At 33.8% G+C, this 18,026-nt stretch overlaps 1 protein-coding gene across 5 annotated transcripts in view; it reads left to right on the forward strand.

Moving 5' to 3' along the window:
- The window catches only part of LOC123555928 (inositol 1,4,5-trisphosphate receptor type 3-like), a 125,864-nt gene that overhangs the window by 77,290 nt on the left and 30,548 nt on the right, over nucleotides 1–18,026 (forward strand). For all 5 annotated transcript variants that reach the window (XR_008371689.1, XM_053548126.1, XM_053548125.1 and 2 more), the window contains 14 exons: nucleotides 4,059–4,220; nucleotides 4,616–4,854; nucleotides 5,062–5,143; nucleotides 7,451–7,638; nucleotides 7,991–8,104; nucleotides 9,156–9,234; nucleotides 10,016–10,102; nucleotides 11,544–11,720; nucleotides 13,243–13,372; nucleotides 13,843–13,981; nucleotides 14,671–14,823; nucleotides 15,896–16,052; nucleotides 16,869–16,966; nucleotides 17,907–18,006. Coding sequence is in view for 4 of the 5 variants with exons in the window: in XM_053548126.1 (XP_053404101.1) it covers nucleotides 4,059–4,220; nucleotides 4,616–4,854; nucleotides 5,062–5,143; nucleotides 7,451–7,638; nucleotides 7,991–8,104; nucleotides 9,156–9,234; nucleotides 10,016–10,102; nucleotides 11,544–11,720; nucleotides 13,243–13,372; nucleotides 13,843–13,981; nucleotides 14,671–14,823; nucleotides 15,896–16,052; nucleotides 16,869–16,966; nucleotides 17,907–18,006 (1,905 nt within the window). In the remaining variant the exon portion in view is untranslated. The remainder of the gene's footprint in view (nucleotides 1–4,058; nucleotides 4,221–4,615; nucleotides 4,855–5,061; nucleotides 5,144–7,450; nucleotides 7,639–7,990; nucleotides 8,105–9,155; nucleotides 9,235–10,015; nucleotides 10,103–11,543; nucleotides 11,721–13,242; nucleotides 13,373–13,842; nucleotides 13,982–14,670; nucleotides 14,824–15,895; nucleotides 16,053–16,868; nucleotides 16,967–17,906; nucleotides 18,007–18,026) is intronic.

Genomic DNA, 18,026 nt, shown 5'->3' on the forward strand with positions numbered 1-18,026 from the left:
TGAAATCTTTTCATTTTAAGATATCTTAAATAATGCAGTGTTTTCTCTCGTTTAAAATCCAATAGAATCTAAAAATGTGCGACAACTTTTCATAGTAATCAAAATATTTTAAAAGAAGATGCGTAATGATGCAAAATGAGAAGAATCTTGAGGGTGTTAATCTTGTGTTTTTCTTATGGTAGATTCCTCATTAAATCCTATGATTCTAACAAATATTTTGTTACAATTTACTGCAAGAGCCTTATTATAGATCAGTTATTTAGCAGACTGCAAAATTTGTTAAAAATATTTTTTACGCAATGGGAGTCAGAAATCGAAGTGTTTTCAGGTATTTTCATGATTCCATGTATATATCGTTTTCTTTGTTTGGGAAAGTCACCAAGTGTATATTATCTACATAAAGTGATAACTGCCTTACATAGTTTATGATTTGAAACTTATTTTGTAAGTTTTAAACATTGATTAGCTCACACGCTAGGCATTCGGCGTGACATTCTTTTCTGCACGATCCGCATGGAAATTGCACTTGTTTTTCCTCAGCCCATAATCACAGAACACAATATTCTATCTTGTTCAAACATGAATAGTTTATATATTATTAGGTTATTTAACATTGTTCTGTACAATACGGTGATATATTTGGACGAGTACCCAGCTGCGAAAACCATATTGGACGAGCCGCTAGGCGAGTTCAATATGGTTTTCTCAGCTGGGTACGAGTCCAAATATATCTCGTATTGTACAGTACAATGTTAAATAACCTTTTTATTCTATATCTATTTTATCTTACTATAATAATAGTTTAAATTAAAAATGTTTCACTGAAAAAAATTGTATTCCTTCCTTTTCTAGTTTTCCCCAGCTTGGTAAGAGTGCAAATATATATTATACAGAACAATGTTAGACCTTAAATAACTGTTTTATTCTATATTTATTTCACTTCATACGTAATATACGTACTTCATACGTAATATACGTAATTCATTGAATGTTGTTTTTTCTGCGTATCATCATTAAAAAAATATATGGTGCAACCTTCCTACAACAGCCATTTGGCGATTTGGGTGGTAATAATACTTGGCTGAGATATTATGCCCACAGACATTGTCAGCAAGTTTGGTGAAGTTCGGATGAAAACTGTTCGACTTAAAAGAGCGGACAAGGCTAAATTCCCCGTTTTTCGAGTAATTCAAGGACTATAATCAAAGAGTGCCTGGTACAATTTGGCCGGTTATCGAAATTGGCCGAGATGTAATGCCCATAAACATTCTCAGCAAGTTTGGTGAAGAGCCGACGAAAACTGAATTATAGAGCAGACATGTTTTGGATGCTGACCGCCCGCTGCCATTTATAATCTTCTCCATTATGTTTCTTAACCGTTAAACAAATAATGCTGAGGTAGCTATTCAGATAGTCAGGGCTGATACCAATTTCTAGGTTTCGTCCGGAACGGCTTCTTTTAGCGACTTTTCAAATATTCCAACATCTGATGATCGTTTTTACTGTATTTTTAAGGGTTTTGATTATTAACGAACGTTTCAATATATCTAAATCAGATAGCATTGTTATCCCTTGAATCGTTTTTGTGTGCTGTAAACAAAAAACAACAACTCAAATTAAATACGCATAATCAAACTCTGTACACAGAGCGCCAACTTCATCCGATTTACATTCGGAATATTTTCACGCGTTTCGGGCTTTATCGTATGTTTAACATGGGACTGTTGAACCGTCCAAATACAGAAAATACAGGAATTTTTGTACGCGCGTGCGTCCAAATACAGAAAATACATGATTTTTGTACGCACGTGCATCCAAATACCGTAATATATTGTACGGTCACGTGTTGCAAATGAACGTTCGCGATTGGATAGATAAAATAGGTATAGAATAATCTAATATAACAAATACTCACGATGCACGATTTTTAGCAAATGTAAAACTACGTATATTTATTTAGAATAAAAAAATATATGACTAAATAAATCGTCAAAAAGGTCATTTATATTGATAATATTAACTCGGAAGCAACTAATTAAACACTTTTTTAAAATCTGAGTATTTTTTTTGACCAGTGACATTGTTGGATTAAAGATACCTTTCATGTTAATCAGAGCCATGCGATCCTAATTGAAATGGAAATTGAAATTAGTCCTTTAATAATTTCAGTGTTGTTTTAAGCAGTCGCAAATTTTACGATTAAAAACGACACATATGACATTACACGGTAGTTGACTAAAGCAGACACGTGTAATGTACGGTAGCAGCATGTTGCTATCCCCTCTCTGGATTAATAAACAGTCATGGATTGCGATATCATTTTGATTTGATCAAATGTAATAACGATTTTGTTAATAAAAGTTGGAACCGTTGTATCATTTGAAAATATAAAGTTAGTAAATGGCATTGGACTCAATGCTTACACTAAAATTGATATTGATTTTTTAATTGATCTCGAATGTCTTTGTATTCTTTCATAATATAAATATTACTGAAAGAAATAAAGGGGAAGAATTTATATAAATATAAGAAAAACAAATGTCTAAATATAAGAAAAATATTGATGTTCCCTTTATCGAATTGATGCAAATTAATTAATTCATGAAAGATTGAAATTGACCTAAAAAGGGTAATAACGGGTCTAATATATAAAGAGGGCAGTCGGAAATAGTTTTGATTATATATATGCCTGATTTTTAGGCTACAAATGTATCATTTAATGCTGTATAATCTTTTTCCTTCCACTAAAGATATCAATATCTAAGATATATATACATTATGCCCAATTCCCCCATACATTATACAGCATTACGCCTCATTACGCCACATTTTGCCATGCGCAGTTTTGGTTCGCTGCCCACGTGATGGCAGTGTCTAAAAATACTGTCGCTTCTCGTTCTATATTTATCAATGTTTACATTTATAAAGCGTTGCAACGGTTTATAAAAGTGAAGAAGGAAAACTTCGAAAACTCGAATGTTCCCGTAATTCTGGAAACAAGAAATTTATCAACCATTAAGTCTCATGTAAATATATTAAACCGTGGCGGCATTTTGCCTTTCGATGATATTCATTTAAAAAAATAACAAATCTCAATGTGTGGGTTAGTCGCTTTAAGGTTCTAATTTACTAGTTTTAGAGATCACAACTGTTTGTGAAGTGTACATAATATTTGACATAGGTAAGGCAGAATAGAACATGATTACTTTCGATTCATTGGATCATAATATTCTAAACTTTGACTGTATTTAAAAACTATAGCTCCAATGTTAAAAGGTTCTGACAAGAATTTTGTCTTTATTGTGAGATCATGTAAATCCTGTTTATATATATATATAGATGTTTAACCTATTTTTAATTTTTAATGTAGCATCAATAAATGTATCTTTCTTTTACGTTTGTTTAAGACCACCAGTTTAATATTTTCACATTTATTTTACTACATGACATAGATACAAGTAATTGAAATTTCAAAGGATAGTAAATATTCATAGCATGTTAGATAAGAATTTGGAGATTATAGTATATCTTTATATATAAGTCAACTAGATAATAGTTGAACAATTTGGATACTAATATGCACTTTTAAAGTGTATCTGTTATTATGATGATTTAACATTTCTGTATTATTTACACTGCTCTGTACATTTACAGCCTTATGCTGTTTTGAGTTTATGGCCAATATATATTGTCATTGTCATTGCAATCGATAATATGATTGCAAGTTTTAATTAATAAGTAGAAAATACTTTGCAATAGAAGGATTTTTATATGTTTTCAGTATTTTTTTGCAAACTTAGAAACTTTGAACCAGGCATTTCATATTTGAACATATTGTACATACCTATGATATAACGAATTCCACGATTGACTGTAAATAAATTAATTGTTGTAGAGTTTGTATTCTGACGTCAGGCACACATATGTAGCATGAAATGACTGAATGTAAAATGAGATGCATAAAAATCTTCATTTAGTGGATTTATAATCGACACGCCTGATGTTTTTGATGTTGCTGTTGTTATGATATAGAATTGTGTTTTAATTTTCTTTGCCAGGACCATTACGTAGACTTGCGTAGAGTATTTGAAATTTCATTTGTGTTGCTGAAAATGCTTGCGAGGAGTAATCAGGTCATTCAACACAGACTGTACGACAGACTTGATCTGATATTGTCAAAGAGAGGTGGTTTCGTACAAATGGCTGAGCTTGTTACAGAGGTATTGGTATTGTAAAATAATGTTATAAAGATTAAATTGTAAAAAACAATAATGTATTGATTCGTCTATTGGCCAGATTCTTAAACTGCGAAAATATACGTTTTGCCATAATAACTGACGCAAGGTACCAATAACCACAACTGTGAATTTAAAATACGTAGTTCTATCGTGATCGTGCATTATACAGCCAACATTCACAAAAATAGCCATGCACTTTACAATTCATTTCCGCTGAAATTGTTAGTGCAAGGGGCGATTAGATTGTTGCACATTTCATTACCCCGCGTTTTGAGATTATCGAGAAGGGCCTGAATTTGTTTTATTTCATTACGTCCTATGCTTTCAAAGGTCATGCTTATTGATTTGATTTATCAGGTGCTTTTGTTCTCTATCAGATTTTCACTGAAAATACCCAGACTTGTATGAAGGTAACAGAACATCAAATACAGAAAATCATGTCTCTCATTACCACTCATCGTAAAGCTGTCCCTCAGTTCGTTGGGATCTTGAAAGCCGTGATCAAAGCAGATGATCTAGATTTGCCTATAAAACGTAATCAAAGTATGGTGATGACTAACTTTATGCAGCACAGTTCTGATGTTGCCCCTGCAATTGACAAGGGTGAAAGATCAAGGTCAGTTTAGACTTAAACTCAGCTTAACTATATAGTACCAATTTAAAAGGAAAAATCACATTAAATAAATTTAACAGAGAAAGGATATTTTTATCGTATCTGTATAGAATAGCAGCTTTGTTACGGAGCCCTGATCGTAATGGTTTAGCTTATATTTTAAATTTTGTTTTGGCTTAAACTGCATAACATGATTTTACTTTATTTCAGACTGGCATTATTTGAGTCTAGTGACACACACGAACTCCACATTTTCATTTCTGTCGTGGACCTACTTGCAACATGTGCTGAGGTAAAAAAATGGCGATCGTAAAACGTCGCATCATGTTTGGATACAGTGTTGTCAGTATTTCTAGCCTTTCGGTACCACTGAGTCCCTTCATTGCCATTTGAGACATACGAGGGATGTTCGAAATGAATTGCTTATTTCTATCTAGAGACTTCAAATTTCAAGTTAGCCCAAAAAGGCTCATTTCATGACCTCGAAGTACTCCCCGTGGCTAGAAATGCAAAGTTTCAGCCGATGTATCCACTTCTTGAAGGCGTCACGGTACGCTGATCTGGGCACAGTAACAAGGTACTGATGAATGGCAGATCCAAGTGCCTGTCGGGGATGGTATTTCCGCCCAGCAAGGAATGATTTCAATTTCGGAAACAAAAATAAATCACATGGGGCAAGGTCTGGGGAATACGGGGGGTAAGGCAAAACAGTTACTTTTTCTTTCTTCAAAAACGCCGTAACTATTGCGGAGGTATGAGCGGGGGCATTGTCATGTAGAAGACGGACATGTTTAAAACCAGTGGCAGGGCGTCGTTTCTGATAATACTTTTTCAGTTTCTTCAGTACTACGTCTTTGTAGTACTTTCCGGTGATGCTTTTGCCCTTTTTCACCGGCACTTTTATTTCGACTCCTTCACCAGAGAAGAAGATTGCATACAAAACCTTCTTTGCACTCAAAGAACGTTTGGCAATTATTGGGCGTTTGCTGTGTTTAGTGGCCCAGATCTTATTGCTAACCTTTCTGACTGGCTCAAAATAATGGACCCAGGTTTCATCACCTGTGACGACATTGGCAAACTGCTTTTTGTCATATTTTGGAAACATTTGAAGCAGCTTTTTGGCCACTTTAACCCGTTGCCTCTTTTGCTCATCAGTCAACAGATGTGGCACCCATCTAGCAGAAATCTTTCTGACTTTCAAATGCTTCTTCAAAATGAGGTGAACCGTTGATAGTGATATGCCTACCTTTCGTGCAATATCACGAACTGTAAATCTGGCATCTCCTTCAATGATTTCCTTTATTTTGGAAACGATTTCTTTACGAGATGCAGATTTTGGCCTACCTGATTTCGGTGCATTTTTGATGGACTCTACACCAGACTCAAATTTCTTTTTCCACCGCCGAACTGTGTCGAACGACACACAAGAAGGTCCATAAGCAGTAGAAAGTTCAGTCATCAGCTGCTTCAAAGAACAACCAAGTTTTGAGCGAGCTTTGATGTAAGCCCGTATTTCATCTTTCTTGTCGACGCTTCTACCAACCATTTTTACTACAGTGGTCAATGATTGCGTGTATTCAAATGGCAAATTTTATGTCTTACACTTAGTCTAACATGTACATTTATACACCGTTGTGTAGGTACTGAATAACCCTATACAGGTAGGTATTGGTTTTTTATCGTGCCCCACGTGGATATCGAGCTAGAGGACAATAAGCAATTCATATTGAACACTCTCGTAACTCTACTTAAGCGTGAGAGTTATATGGTAATGTCAATACCCCTCGTGAAAACATTTAATCAGATAGAGTCTGCTATTCTGTGCTTAGTTGTAAAGGAGTTTCTTAAAAGTTTAATTGGCTATATCTTGAAAGGTTGATTGTCTGTGCAGAATTTTGTAATATTACTTGACCACTCTATCTGCAGCTTTCCTTGATGAAACCAAACTCACATAAAAATGTATAGCTCTGACCCCACAACATCGGCAAAATGCTAAGAATATGGGTATGGTATTTTGGAAAATGTTGATAGGGGAATGAAAATATCACAAACAGGCATTCTTTAGATACAAACAATATTTTTCATACAAAGATGATTTCCCTTTTAACCAGTAAAAACTCCGCATTGGTGCATGTGCCATTGGCCGTTCCAGTGCGATGTCCCACTGTTCCTTTATACAATTGTTTTGTCCTCTTGGGCTTCTTTGTTTATTTTGTCTATGTATGTTTGTGTATCACATCAATAAATACACTGCTACAGGAGCTAGAAGAGAAGGAGTCTTTTCTTTTTCCGTTTTTCAAAATGCGTGGTTAACCCGAGTAACAGCCATAAATATTTCATATGCATGTCAGCTTTAAGCAATCATTCAATATATTGTAGCAAGCGTAGTGATCGTAGAAGTGTCATTCTATAACAGGATTCTGACAGTTGAAAAATACCACATGTCGTAGGTATACACCAATAAAATATACGTTACTTTTTCAGTTAGTAAGGGAAGATTTTCTTTTAATTTTATATTTGTTGTATATTCAGAGATTCATTCTATAAAATGAAAGATCCTCACAAGAATTAACTATTGTTGTTTTCTTTTTAATGACAGGGAGAAAACAAATTTATAGAGTCGATCTGCCAGACTATCTTCAAGATTCCAGAACTCTTTAAAGTGCTCAATAATCCAAACATTAGCGACAATTTGAAGAGACCCTATCTAACGTTCTTCCTCGGCTCGTACCTGAATACGGTGAACAGGATGATCGGAAGTGGAGCGGGTGATATTCATCATGACACGTAAGTGATTTTTTATTGACATAATCCTTTTTCCTAGACATTAGATTTGTCAAAAGGTAATTCAAAGCACTTTTACACATTGCAGTATCTATAAAGCTATTAGAAGCATCTTTATATCTAAAGCTTGTAACATGATGAGTCCGTCGTGTGTCGACTTTGCCTTTGTATAAACCACTTTTTCCTTTTTAAGGAGGTTTGGTACATATCCTAAATTTTGGAATTCAAGAAGTGTGAATAGGTGAATGCTTACATAGTGACAGTTTTGTATGACAGATGTAATTGAAATGGTCATACATATCAGCTCGTAGAACTTTATATAAAACTCTAAAGTAGTAAACAATTTCTTTTATAGTGCAACATGGGAATACGTAACTAATGTCAACGAAACCATAGTTAAGGTGACGGTGTACGTGAATAGCAATCGTGATCAAGTTGGAAAACTACTGAAGAAACCACCGGGGAATGGGTATGATCTTCTTTAGATATTGTAGCTTTGCTGTAAAAGATGCACGTTTTTGCTTCTCGATAGATGGGTAATACCTTCGACCTAAAGCTAACAACATATCCAGTTGTCGTCTCATAACAAACTCCGCTCGCCGGGCCATTTCGAGCAATTTATATGGTCCCACGTCGTTTATTTTTTGTCTTGTTTGAGTTGAAACCCTGGGTTACTTGAACATTGTGCTCAAAGCGATCAATGCTTAACTTGTGCGCTGTTGGATCTTACAGTACAGACAGTAAGTAAAAAGTATTATTACATGACTCATTGTCTACTGATAAAGCCTGTCTTAGTTTTGAGACATCAGGTATGCCAACAAGTTATTTATAGAGTATGGTTTTCTAGAAGGTTCCATAAACAGGGTGTTTACATTATTTTAATGTCAGTGTTATTCTGGATTTTTCCCAAATCTTCTTTTTATTCTTGGTTATATATGAAAGTGCTGGAACCTTCCATGATACTTTAAATAGGAAGCTGTCTAAGGACAGGGCAGAACCTACAGTAAGATCTTATTGAAAAACTTTCCTGTATTTCTTAATAACAAACTGTTTGGAGGATTTACATTAACATTGTGAATTTAAAAGATTTCCTTTGAAGAGAGGATTTATATTCTTTGAATATACTAAATTCAGTTTGGACTATGTGTGAAATATTTTGGAATTTATACTGATTGGATTTAAATTTGTCCAGGACAGGATTTGGACTATTCTTGCATATTAGATTGGACTTTACGGCTAATTAACATTCTTAAGGTATCTGAATTGTTACTTTTCATAATAAACCTTGTTATTAATAGTTGGTTTGTTTTTTCTGTCACCTTAAGTATGTTAAGTAACAAGCAATTGATACCCTTAGACGTAACAACTTACAGATTATTTTTAAAGCAATTCATTCATAAACATATTTTAGAATATGTCCCTAGCTCCAATTCATTATTTCTAAGCAAACGATGTCTTTCAAATAACTGGACAATTAGATACTAAGAAAACTTTTTAAACTAGATATTTCTTTATTTCAGCATAACTGATAGAAATGAAATGGAGCAGATGAGGGGATCTTTGCACTACCTGTTTAGTGCTGTCATGCCCTTTTTACAAGTAATCAGTTATAATAATGTCACATGGAAATGTATATATATATATAAATGTAATGAAAATGACCTATAATCTGTACTAGAACGTAAAATTTCTTAGTATATGGTGAACAAGTAAAAGAATGCACAAACATGTGAACGAGATAGTAAATAATGTTCTCTCACTTAATGAGTTTAGATCAAATATTCAAACATTGCTATTTTACAAATTTCTTAAACATGTTTAATTAGGTGATTTCATGGAATAAGGATATACTTTCGTAAAACGATCTTTAAGAAGATCCTTTATAAGCATAGCATGCAACACCCATCACGGTCACTAGCACCGGCTTAAGCGGAACTTATTACATAGATATTGAATGGACTCCTTAATCACAAAGGACCAGAAAATATACTAACACTGAATCCAAATACAGGGAGACTTCTTACGGCCGCCAAACGATACTTAAAAAACGTTGTTATGATAGTCAATAAAATTTATAAATACTTTCGAAGCATAGAATCCAACCAAGTAAAATAATAGCAGACCCGGTTTGATTGAGTCTGTTTATGAGAGGTACTGGAAAGTGCAACACCCGTCACACCCTCTAGCATCGGCTTTGGCGGAATTCTAGTTCATTGATATTGAATAGACTATATAATCACAAAGGAGCAGGAAATATAATAACACTGAACTAATATCAGACATATTTTACATGGAGCATGTTTTGTTTTTCTGTACGTGATATCCAAATATAGCATGGATTTCACACCAGATAGTTGATCATGTAAATATCATTTTACAGGTTTTCTGCACAAGTTATTATGAGAATGATCAAGTAAACTATCCAGCAGAAGTGGTAAAAATGAAAGCTCTTTCCGAAAGTTTCAAGGTAAATGACATTAATGGCAAATGGTAATTTTGCCAATACCTTAAACATGCTGAATGTGCTTTTATGCATTTAGTATACGCTAAAAACAATATGTTGTTGAAGACCTTTCAACAAAATCGAATCCTTTAATCATAACATTTATTCATTTTTGCACATTTATACATTTGTTACAAGCATCATGTAGGTAATGTGTGAATGTATATCCTATATACATTTCTTATTCTGGATCACCTCGGTCTAATATGTATAACCATAGTCTAGTAATACTGTATTCTAAGAATGAAATTCGAAGTGATGGCATAGCATCACATATCCGTAAAACATAGAATAAATCCCGAATCCGGCATACGGAAACGTAAATCGAATCAATGATTACATTTGTATAGATTGATAACACCGGACAAGTGTCTTTCTTTCTTCAGATAAAACATATATGACCTGAATTTCTGACACATGGAATTTCTGACACATGGAAACTATCCAAATAAGGTCGTAAAATTAGCCTATAGCGGTTCTCTCTATTTATGGGCAAATTTCTTAAAAATATACATATGGACTTACACATTATATTATCTCCCGCCAAATGCGGAGGGATATAATTTTGGCGTTGTCCGTCCGTCCGTCCTCTCGTCCGTCTTTCCTTCCGACCGTCCGTACTGTCAGTCCGTCCGTCCGAAACAATATTTATGACATGGTGAAGAGTATGTAAATAAAACATTGCAAAAATGTTAACTGCTGTAGGGAAATGCCACCCTGCAAGTTTCATTCAGATTGCCTGAGTAAGACAAGATGTACGGTCCTTTGTACATGTATATATAGTACACGTATAGTGGTTTAATCCATTTTCTGTCTGTCCGAAGTCATTTCTCAAACATGGTTGAAAGGAGTTTAATAAAACATGGTAAAAAACGTAGCTGCTATAGGGCGATGCGGCCCTAGATTGGTTGAGGAAAACAAGATTTATGCCTTTGCAATTATATATATAGTAAAAACTTATATGGTACTTTATTCCATTTTCTGTCCATCCGGACTCATTTCTGACACACGGTTGAAAGAATTTCAATACAACATGGTAGAAATGTTAACTGCTATAGGGGAATGCTAATAAAATAAACTAATAAAATATGAGCCAAATTTCAAATGCCGAGTAGCAGTTTTGATAGGTATAATATTATGACTAAATAAATAGGTGTATAAATCTTTTTAAAAAAGTCCTTTGGGAACCTTGAGCACAACCAAGCAAAATGATAGTCGGTGCTGTTTTCATTGCATCTGTCTACGAGAGGTAATGAAATGTGCAACATCCATCACATCAAATCTCTTGGCTTAAACTTTGTCGTAAGGCGGTTGAATGGACTTTATGATATCAATTGACCAACCAACTTTTTGTATCTCTAAAACATTATTTTTTCAAAATTCTTTCACATCTTTCTTTTTACAGTCTTTCTTTGAGGAGATTGTACCCCTTGTTTCCAACGAGAAACAGTTGGAGAAGCTAATCACTTGCATGAGTATTTTATTCTCAACAAATACTTTAGCATCTGTGGACATGGACACATTCCAGCAGAAGTATGGCCAAGGAATTGGCGCGCATGATGTTCGTAGCGATGCGAGAAAGGTGAGTATTGAAAGTTATGAGTCAGGTTTGGTGCGCAATATTAGCCATTTTAAACTCCACAACTAACAGTTCAAAGGCGAAGACCCACTGTCTTCCTGTATTAGTTTTCTTTGTCTTTGATGTACATTACTTTGTCTTATATATTTTGTGCAAATAATAATCATTTATACATCCATAAATACACTGTTGTACTGTTTTGTTTGTGGTTATCCCTATATCTTTGACCTTGTTGTTTTTTTGCTTTAACTTCAAATAAGGCTTTTATATCGAATACAGAAAAAGGAAAAGATTTTGTTAATAAACATCTTTTATCCAGGTTCCAAAAACGGTACACTGATTTTAGAAAATTTGTCGGGCGGTCATATTCGCCTCGATAATTGTAGTTGTGGTTACATATTACGTTCTAATGATGTATTACAGAAAGCAAATTTGGAATTATTTTAGGTAAAGATCGAGCTCACTTTAACTTGCACGAAAATGTTCTTTCCCTTAAACTATTGTCACGTATGAATTTTACTTAAAAATATATTGTTTTCGTCGTTTTCATACCGATAATTACTAGTATTTTTACATCAGGTAGTAGCACATCAATGTAAAACCTTGCTTCCAACGAATGTATAATTCTTAAGTTTACTTCAAACTTGACATAAAATATTTGAAAACTGTCATATACTGTCATATTATGTAAAAAAATAACTACACGTTTAGTATACCGTTGAAAGAAGTATATATAAAAATAGTCCTTGTTCTAATTTTACAGGATTACAGGAAATGATTTGTCGAAAACATTTTGTTATGTAGATGTTTAGTTTAATCATATTTTATTGCTCTCTGTTTCAATGTTATACACAATATTACATACATTTTTAACACACAACACAAAACAAAAGGGTTGGGCTACGAAGGGTTGTAGATGTGTTAGAATCGATTGAATTTGTATGTTTATATGTGCTCCCTCGACAATGGGGAAATCTTCCCTTACCTTTTATCTTTCATATCATGAATGGTATTGCCAAAACTTTTGCTCACATCTCAAGATACGGGGCCTCCGTTTTCAAGATTATGAGTCGCTAACTTCGAATTACTTGCCCGTCACCGCTGTAATGAATGACAAACATAATTATGTGAGAAAGCCATCCAGCTGGCTTACGGAAGGTTGGTTGTTCTACCCAAGTACTCGCTCGTGCATGAAATAATGCTCGAATGGGCATCTAGTATCTTCAACAAACAAAACAATGGCATACCGCCTGCCGTTTATTTGAACGTTTAGGACATTCCAACATCTCACAATATCAATCTGTCATGTAAATTTAAAATTAATATACAGGCAGGACGAGTTTTTTAATCCGGCATTGTTACTTAGCATTTTGGAAAACGGACACATTTTGTCGTATCTGTTAAAAGCATAGCTAACCCTATCCAAGCACCCAGTGCGTAAGTTAGAAACTTGTATGTAATTTATTTTGTAATATAACGGGTGTATTTTAATGACGAAACGCAGCTGTGAATGTTTTATCTACAGAAATATGAGGAATGCTTTGGTGGAGAAGAAGAAATAAGTGCACAACTTAGTGTGTTTGCAAACAACATGAAAGTTGCTTATGGAGGTTTCAATGATGTTCAAGCACAGATTGGATTCCCAAGTAGACGAAGTAGGTCAGCTTGGTAAGCTCAGTGAACGGAGCTTAAGACTGCCGAGCAATAGAATAGGTTCTCTGTGAAAATTAACTGAAGACAATGTGTCAAAGGTCATTGTCCTTTGACTCTTTCGAAACATTTGGGAAAAATTAAAGTTACTAAAGTGCCTATCACAAAGTGACAAAATGCCATTTACATGCTTCTTTGTCAAGCACCAGGACATGTTTTATTTTGTCAATGAATTATTTTTGGATATCTTCGACGATTATGTTTATGTTTTAACCATTAAATTCTGTGAAGCGTACAAAGAATAACTTAGCACATTCCATGTTTACAATTTCTTGCAAATGAACTTTTTACCAAAATGTGTTACGTTTGTCGCTTTGGTAGTTCTCTTTTAATGTCGCATGAGTGGCTTTCACATCATTTGATAGAAATGTATTTAAATGTGAAGTGTAAAATATAATATATATATATTGATTAGGGTATTCTGAGGTAGGTGGTGATGAAGAGTTACCTCTGAGTGAAGAATTCCAAGCCCACATCAATATCTTTATAGATCACAGTGCCAGAACACCACTAGAAAAATACAGACTTAGTGAGAAGTTAATACGGCAGTTATCGTAAATACTGTTTTCTTATTTTATATGGTCGGTTTTCATAGGTATTTAATTTGTCTCAAGCCGATGCTAGTTGTGGGCGTTGCAACTTCAATTTCTTCTCATAAACAGATTTCAGTCTAATCAAGTCTGCTAACATTTTGTTTCTTGCATTTTATGCTTCTGAATAAGCCTGCTGTAGATATATATCCCGAAATATATTCTTGGTGAATAATACAGATAAGTATTGCAGAAAATTTACTGAAGAAAATACCATTTTAATATTACGTGATTTAATGGTAAAAAATAAAACTAAAAATTCCAAACTGTGTTTATTATTATCGTGCATCATTATGAGAATGATAGATAATGATGCTGTCATTATGTAACTATCTGTACATATATTACGGAGTTAATAATTTAGATTGGTAGTTAGATCTGGAGTATTTTATAAAGTGAAAATAAAGCTGAAGTGATAAATGTAATGTTAGTTTTAAACATTTTGTGACCTTAACAAAGCAGAGTCCACGGTCTTAGCTGAAGATCATTCTCAAACCGTTCATTCAAACTCATTCTTAATCGTTTGAACCCAGTTTACAGATTAGTTAAGGTCTTGGTATGCTTTTCAAATTGAGCAGTATATACCCTTTGGGTCAAATGCAGTTATAAATTCCTTACAGCTATTTGGAGAAACTGTTTTGCCTATTTTATAGGATATCAACAAAACTTATGAAACTGCCGGAAAGAGAAATGATTGAACAATTAGAACTTGACCTTAAATGTATGCAACTTTTACGTGGAATGGTTCACAATGAATTAGTTAAACTCCCGGAGCACATTGAATATAATTCATCGTCTTGGAAGAAGTAAGTGCATTATCCTATTATAACTTTCCTGTAACACTTTCTAAGCACTAAGGATATGATAAACAATATTGAAAAACATAAGTGAAATATGTTATTATTACATTCCTATGAACTAGTAAAATTCCAAACACTGTTGTACATAGTACTGGAAGAAGTAAGTGAATTAAATTACTCTGTTTATATATTCTTCTGAATTAGTCAAACTTATGTGATACACATGATATTACATTCCCACGAACTATTCTAACACGATCCGCAGCAATTGCTATAATAAGCATATAGTGATTAGTTTTTAAAAGATACTTTCTTCTTATAGCGCATTTTTGTTTTAAAATAACAGCTTAGTAAGTACATCTGTAGTAGGGTAGATTATAAGGGTGCACTTATACTTCCTTGCTATTGAGCTAGCTTTTATAGCGACGTGGTAGAGTGTCCGCCTTAGGTGTGAGAGGACCTGGGTTCGATTCCCGGTCGGGGCTGAAGTATTTTCAGTCTGTTACATATTTATTTACGAGACCAGATAATTACAATTCGAAAACATTTTCCGTTACAGATTTCTTTTCTGATCTTTTTTTGAAAAATAAAACAATTACATTTGATATGTTATTGATGGTAACAGGGACTGATTGTTTTTCAAATCTTATTTTTGTAATTTATAGTCGTAAACAATTTTGATAAGAGTACCTTCCACTGTAAATTTCAGCCATCTTGGGCCCAAAAACGTTTTCAAATTAAATTTTAACTTTATTGGTCAATAGATAATTTTAAAAAAAGGTAGTAAGATACCTATATTTGTAATACTTTTATGATTATAAAATTGACATAAAGCTGTCTTAAAGTGTTCAAAGTATGCTTCTTCCACCATTGGAGAAAAAATATGTATAATTCATATCTAGATCTCGCAAAATAAAGTCGCAATTCAAGAAAAAATATCTTTAGGAATTTGGTGGATTAACAATTATACTGCTTTGTTTAATAATCTGAGCGAATAATGTTCCATGATAACGTGTGTTGGGCACTTTTAGGGTTTTATTTCAGAAAAATATCGAACTCATTTCTTCATTGTCTTTAGGCAGCTGAAAGTTATACAGGATGTTCAAAATGCATTGAACCACTATGGTAGTATTGCGGGAACGCTCGGACATTTAGCTCGTACTAATGACGATGTTGTACGAGAACTTTTGGCCTTTCTTGTGGCTCTTTTGTTCAACGGCAATTTCGCTGTACAGGTCAGTATTTGTGCATCGTTCATGTTAGGGAAAAGTAATATGAAATTATTTTCCAGAATAAGACAGTGTTTGAGGTCTCAATCGTAAATGAACTACAGGTTGACAATATAAGAAAAAGTGAGACATATCATCAATGATAATTGTTCCTTTGAAATTTGAAGAAAAGTATTATTGACTGGTGGTAGGAGTGATGTATTAAAACATATTTAAATATTGTCATTGTTTAATAGCAGGAAAGCATTTTAACCCTTATTTCAAAATACTAAAAATTATTGACTAGGTTAAATTTGAGCTGAATCTAGATTAACTGACTTTCGATAGGTCAGGTAAGAGTTTAGACACGACCCTCTCAATTTCGCATTCATGAATATCCTTAGTTTTACAAACATTTTAAATAAACAAATCAATATAAATGTCTATAAAAGACATCAACCCCCTTTTATTTAGAAAACATACCCGTACCATAATTCGATAATTTAACAGATATTTGCAACATGTTTTGCATGCTGTCAAAAACTAAATAGTTCACTGCCATGTGAAATGCATGTTGTCAAGGAAATGTCAGGGAATTCTTAGTTTAGGTCAAGTAAATAAAATACAAAATTGAAACAAGATGCGGAGTGTAAATTTATTGTGATGCGCGTCTTTCATTCCATCTGTTTGGTTTAACCACTTACGCATACACTGAACTTGAGTTTTGATTGCAAACGTATATATAAAAGTTTGATTGCGGCCGACTATTTTGTTTCGTATGTATGCATAAAGTTAGTATAATAACTCTGTGTTTATAATATATGAATGTACACTTAATTGCAGACAACATTGTACGAGTTCTTTTCATTTGCGAAAGAGGAAACATTTGTTCTTGCAATACAGAACAGAATTAACCTGTCAATTATTGCAACAAGGGAAAGGTAGGTTTATAGTATCGCAGAATTTCACAAATAGATTATAACTCATTTTAGTTTTGCCAGACACGACTTACCTCTCTAGAACATTTGGAAAATGCAGAAACTAAATATTTTGTTATGAAATATAATTTAAACAAATGTGAACTCTCAAAGGAATTTCATATATCAGACAATAAACATCTGTCAGGTCAAACAATATTGTTATCCAGTGTATGGCATTTCAGTATTAGCCTCTTTTGTTGTAAAAGTAATTAAAAAGGAACGAAGTCAGTATCTGCTCCCAGGTCTGTCTTCGCTCTAATGTAAGCTATTTGGTTGCTTAAAACTATTTACTGAGCCATGGCCATTACTCCCATTTACTACTAATAAAATGATTACGTAAATGTATTTGTGTATCGCTTGTATTTTTGTCATGTTATTTCCCCTTGTAAATAGAAATCCACATGTTTTTCTCAAGACATGTGCTCAGAATTATCAAGTCCCTGATAAAAAAATTCCGTTTAAGCTGTATTTAGTGGGTCGTTTGAGATGTTGCTTATTTCATTACTGCTCATGAACAAGCTCAAAATTAAAACAAGTTTGCTATTATTTTGTTTGTTTGCGTGAGACGGCCTTAAAAAAGTCTACCCTTTCTTGGACTCGGTATGGTCATACTTTTTGGTGTGGAGTGTACTCATTCTTTATTATCTGCATTACTAAAATTCAGATTTTAAAAGCCGGTGCTATGAGACCTAGGGGTTGTTGTATATTTCATCACCTTTAGTGGTTACGTCCTAAAGCATCTTCTTATAGATTTTTTCATTAAATCTTAAAGATAATGGTTAGCGAACCTGACACTAAAGTATTGTAACCGAGAAGGATCCGTTTGACTAAAATGTTACCTTTTTACAACAAATATAGACAGGTCGAAAAAGTTACGAGTGTAAAAGTTATACATTTACAGACGTGTACTTCAGGCCTTGCGCCAAACTAAGATAGAAGAAACTCCAGCTCAGGCCAAGGCTTTGAAGAAAGCCATGAAGAATGGATCTTTGGCAGACTTGGTAATTTCTACGAATTTCTA

This window comes from Mercenaria mercenaria, chromosome 7 (assembly GCF_021730395.1).
Source record: "Mercenaria mercenaria strain notata chromosome 7, MADL_Memer_1, whole genome shotgun sequence".
NCBI classification, from domain to species: domain Eukaryota; kingdom Metazoa; phylum Mollusca; class Bivalvia; order Venerida; family Veneridae; genus Mercenaria; species Mercenaria mercenaria.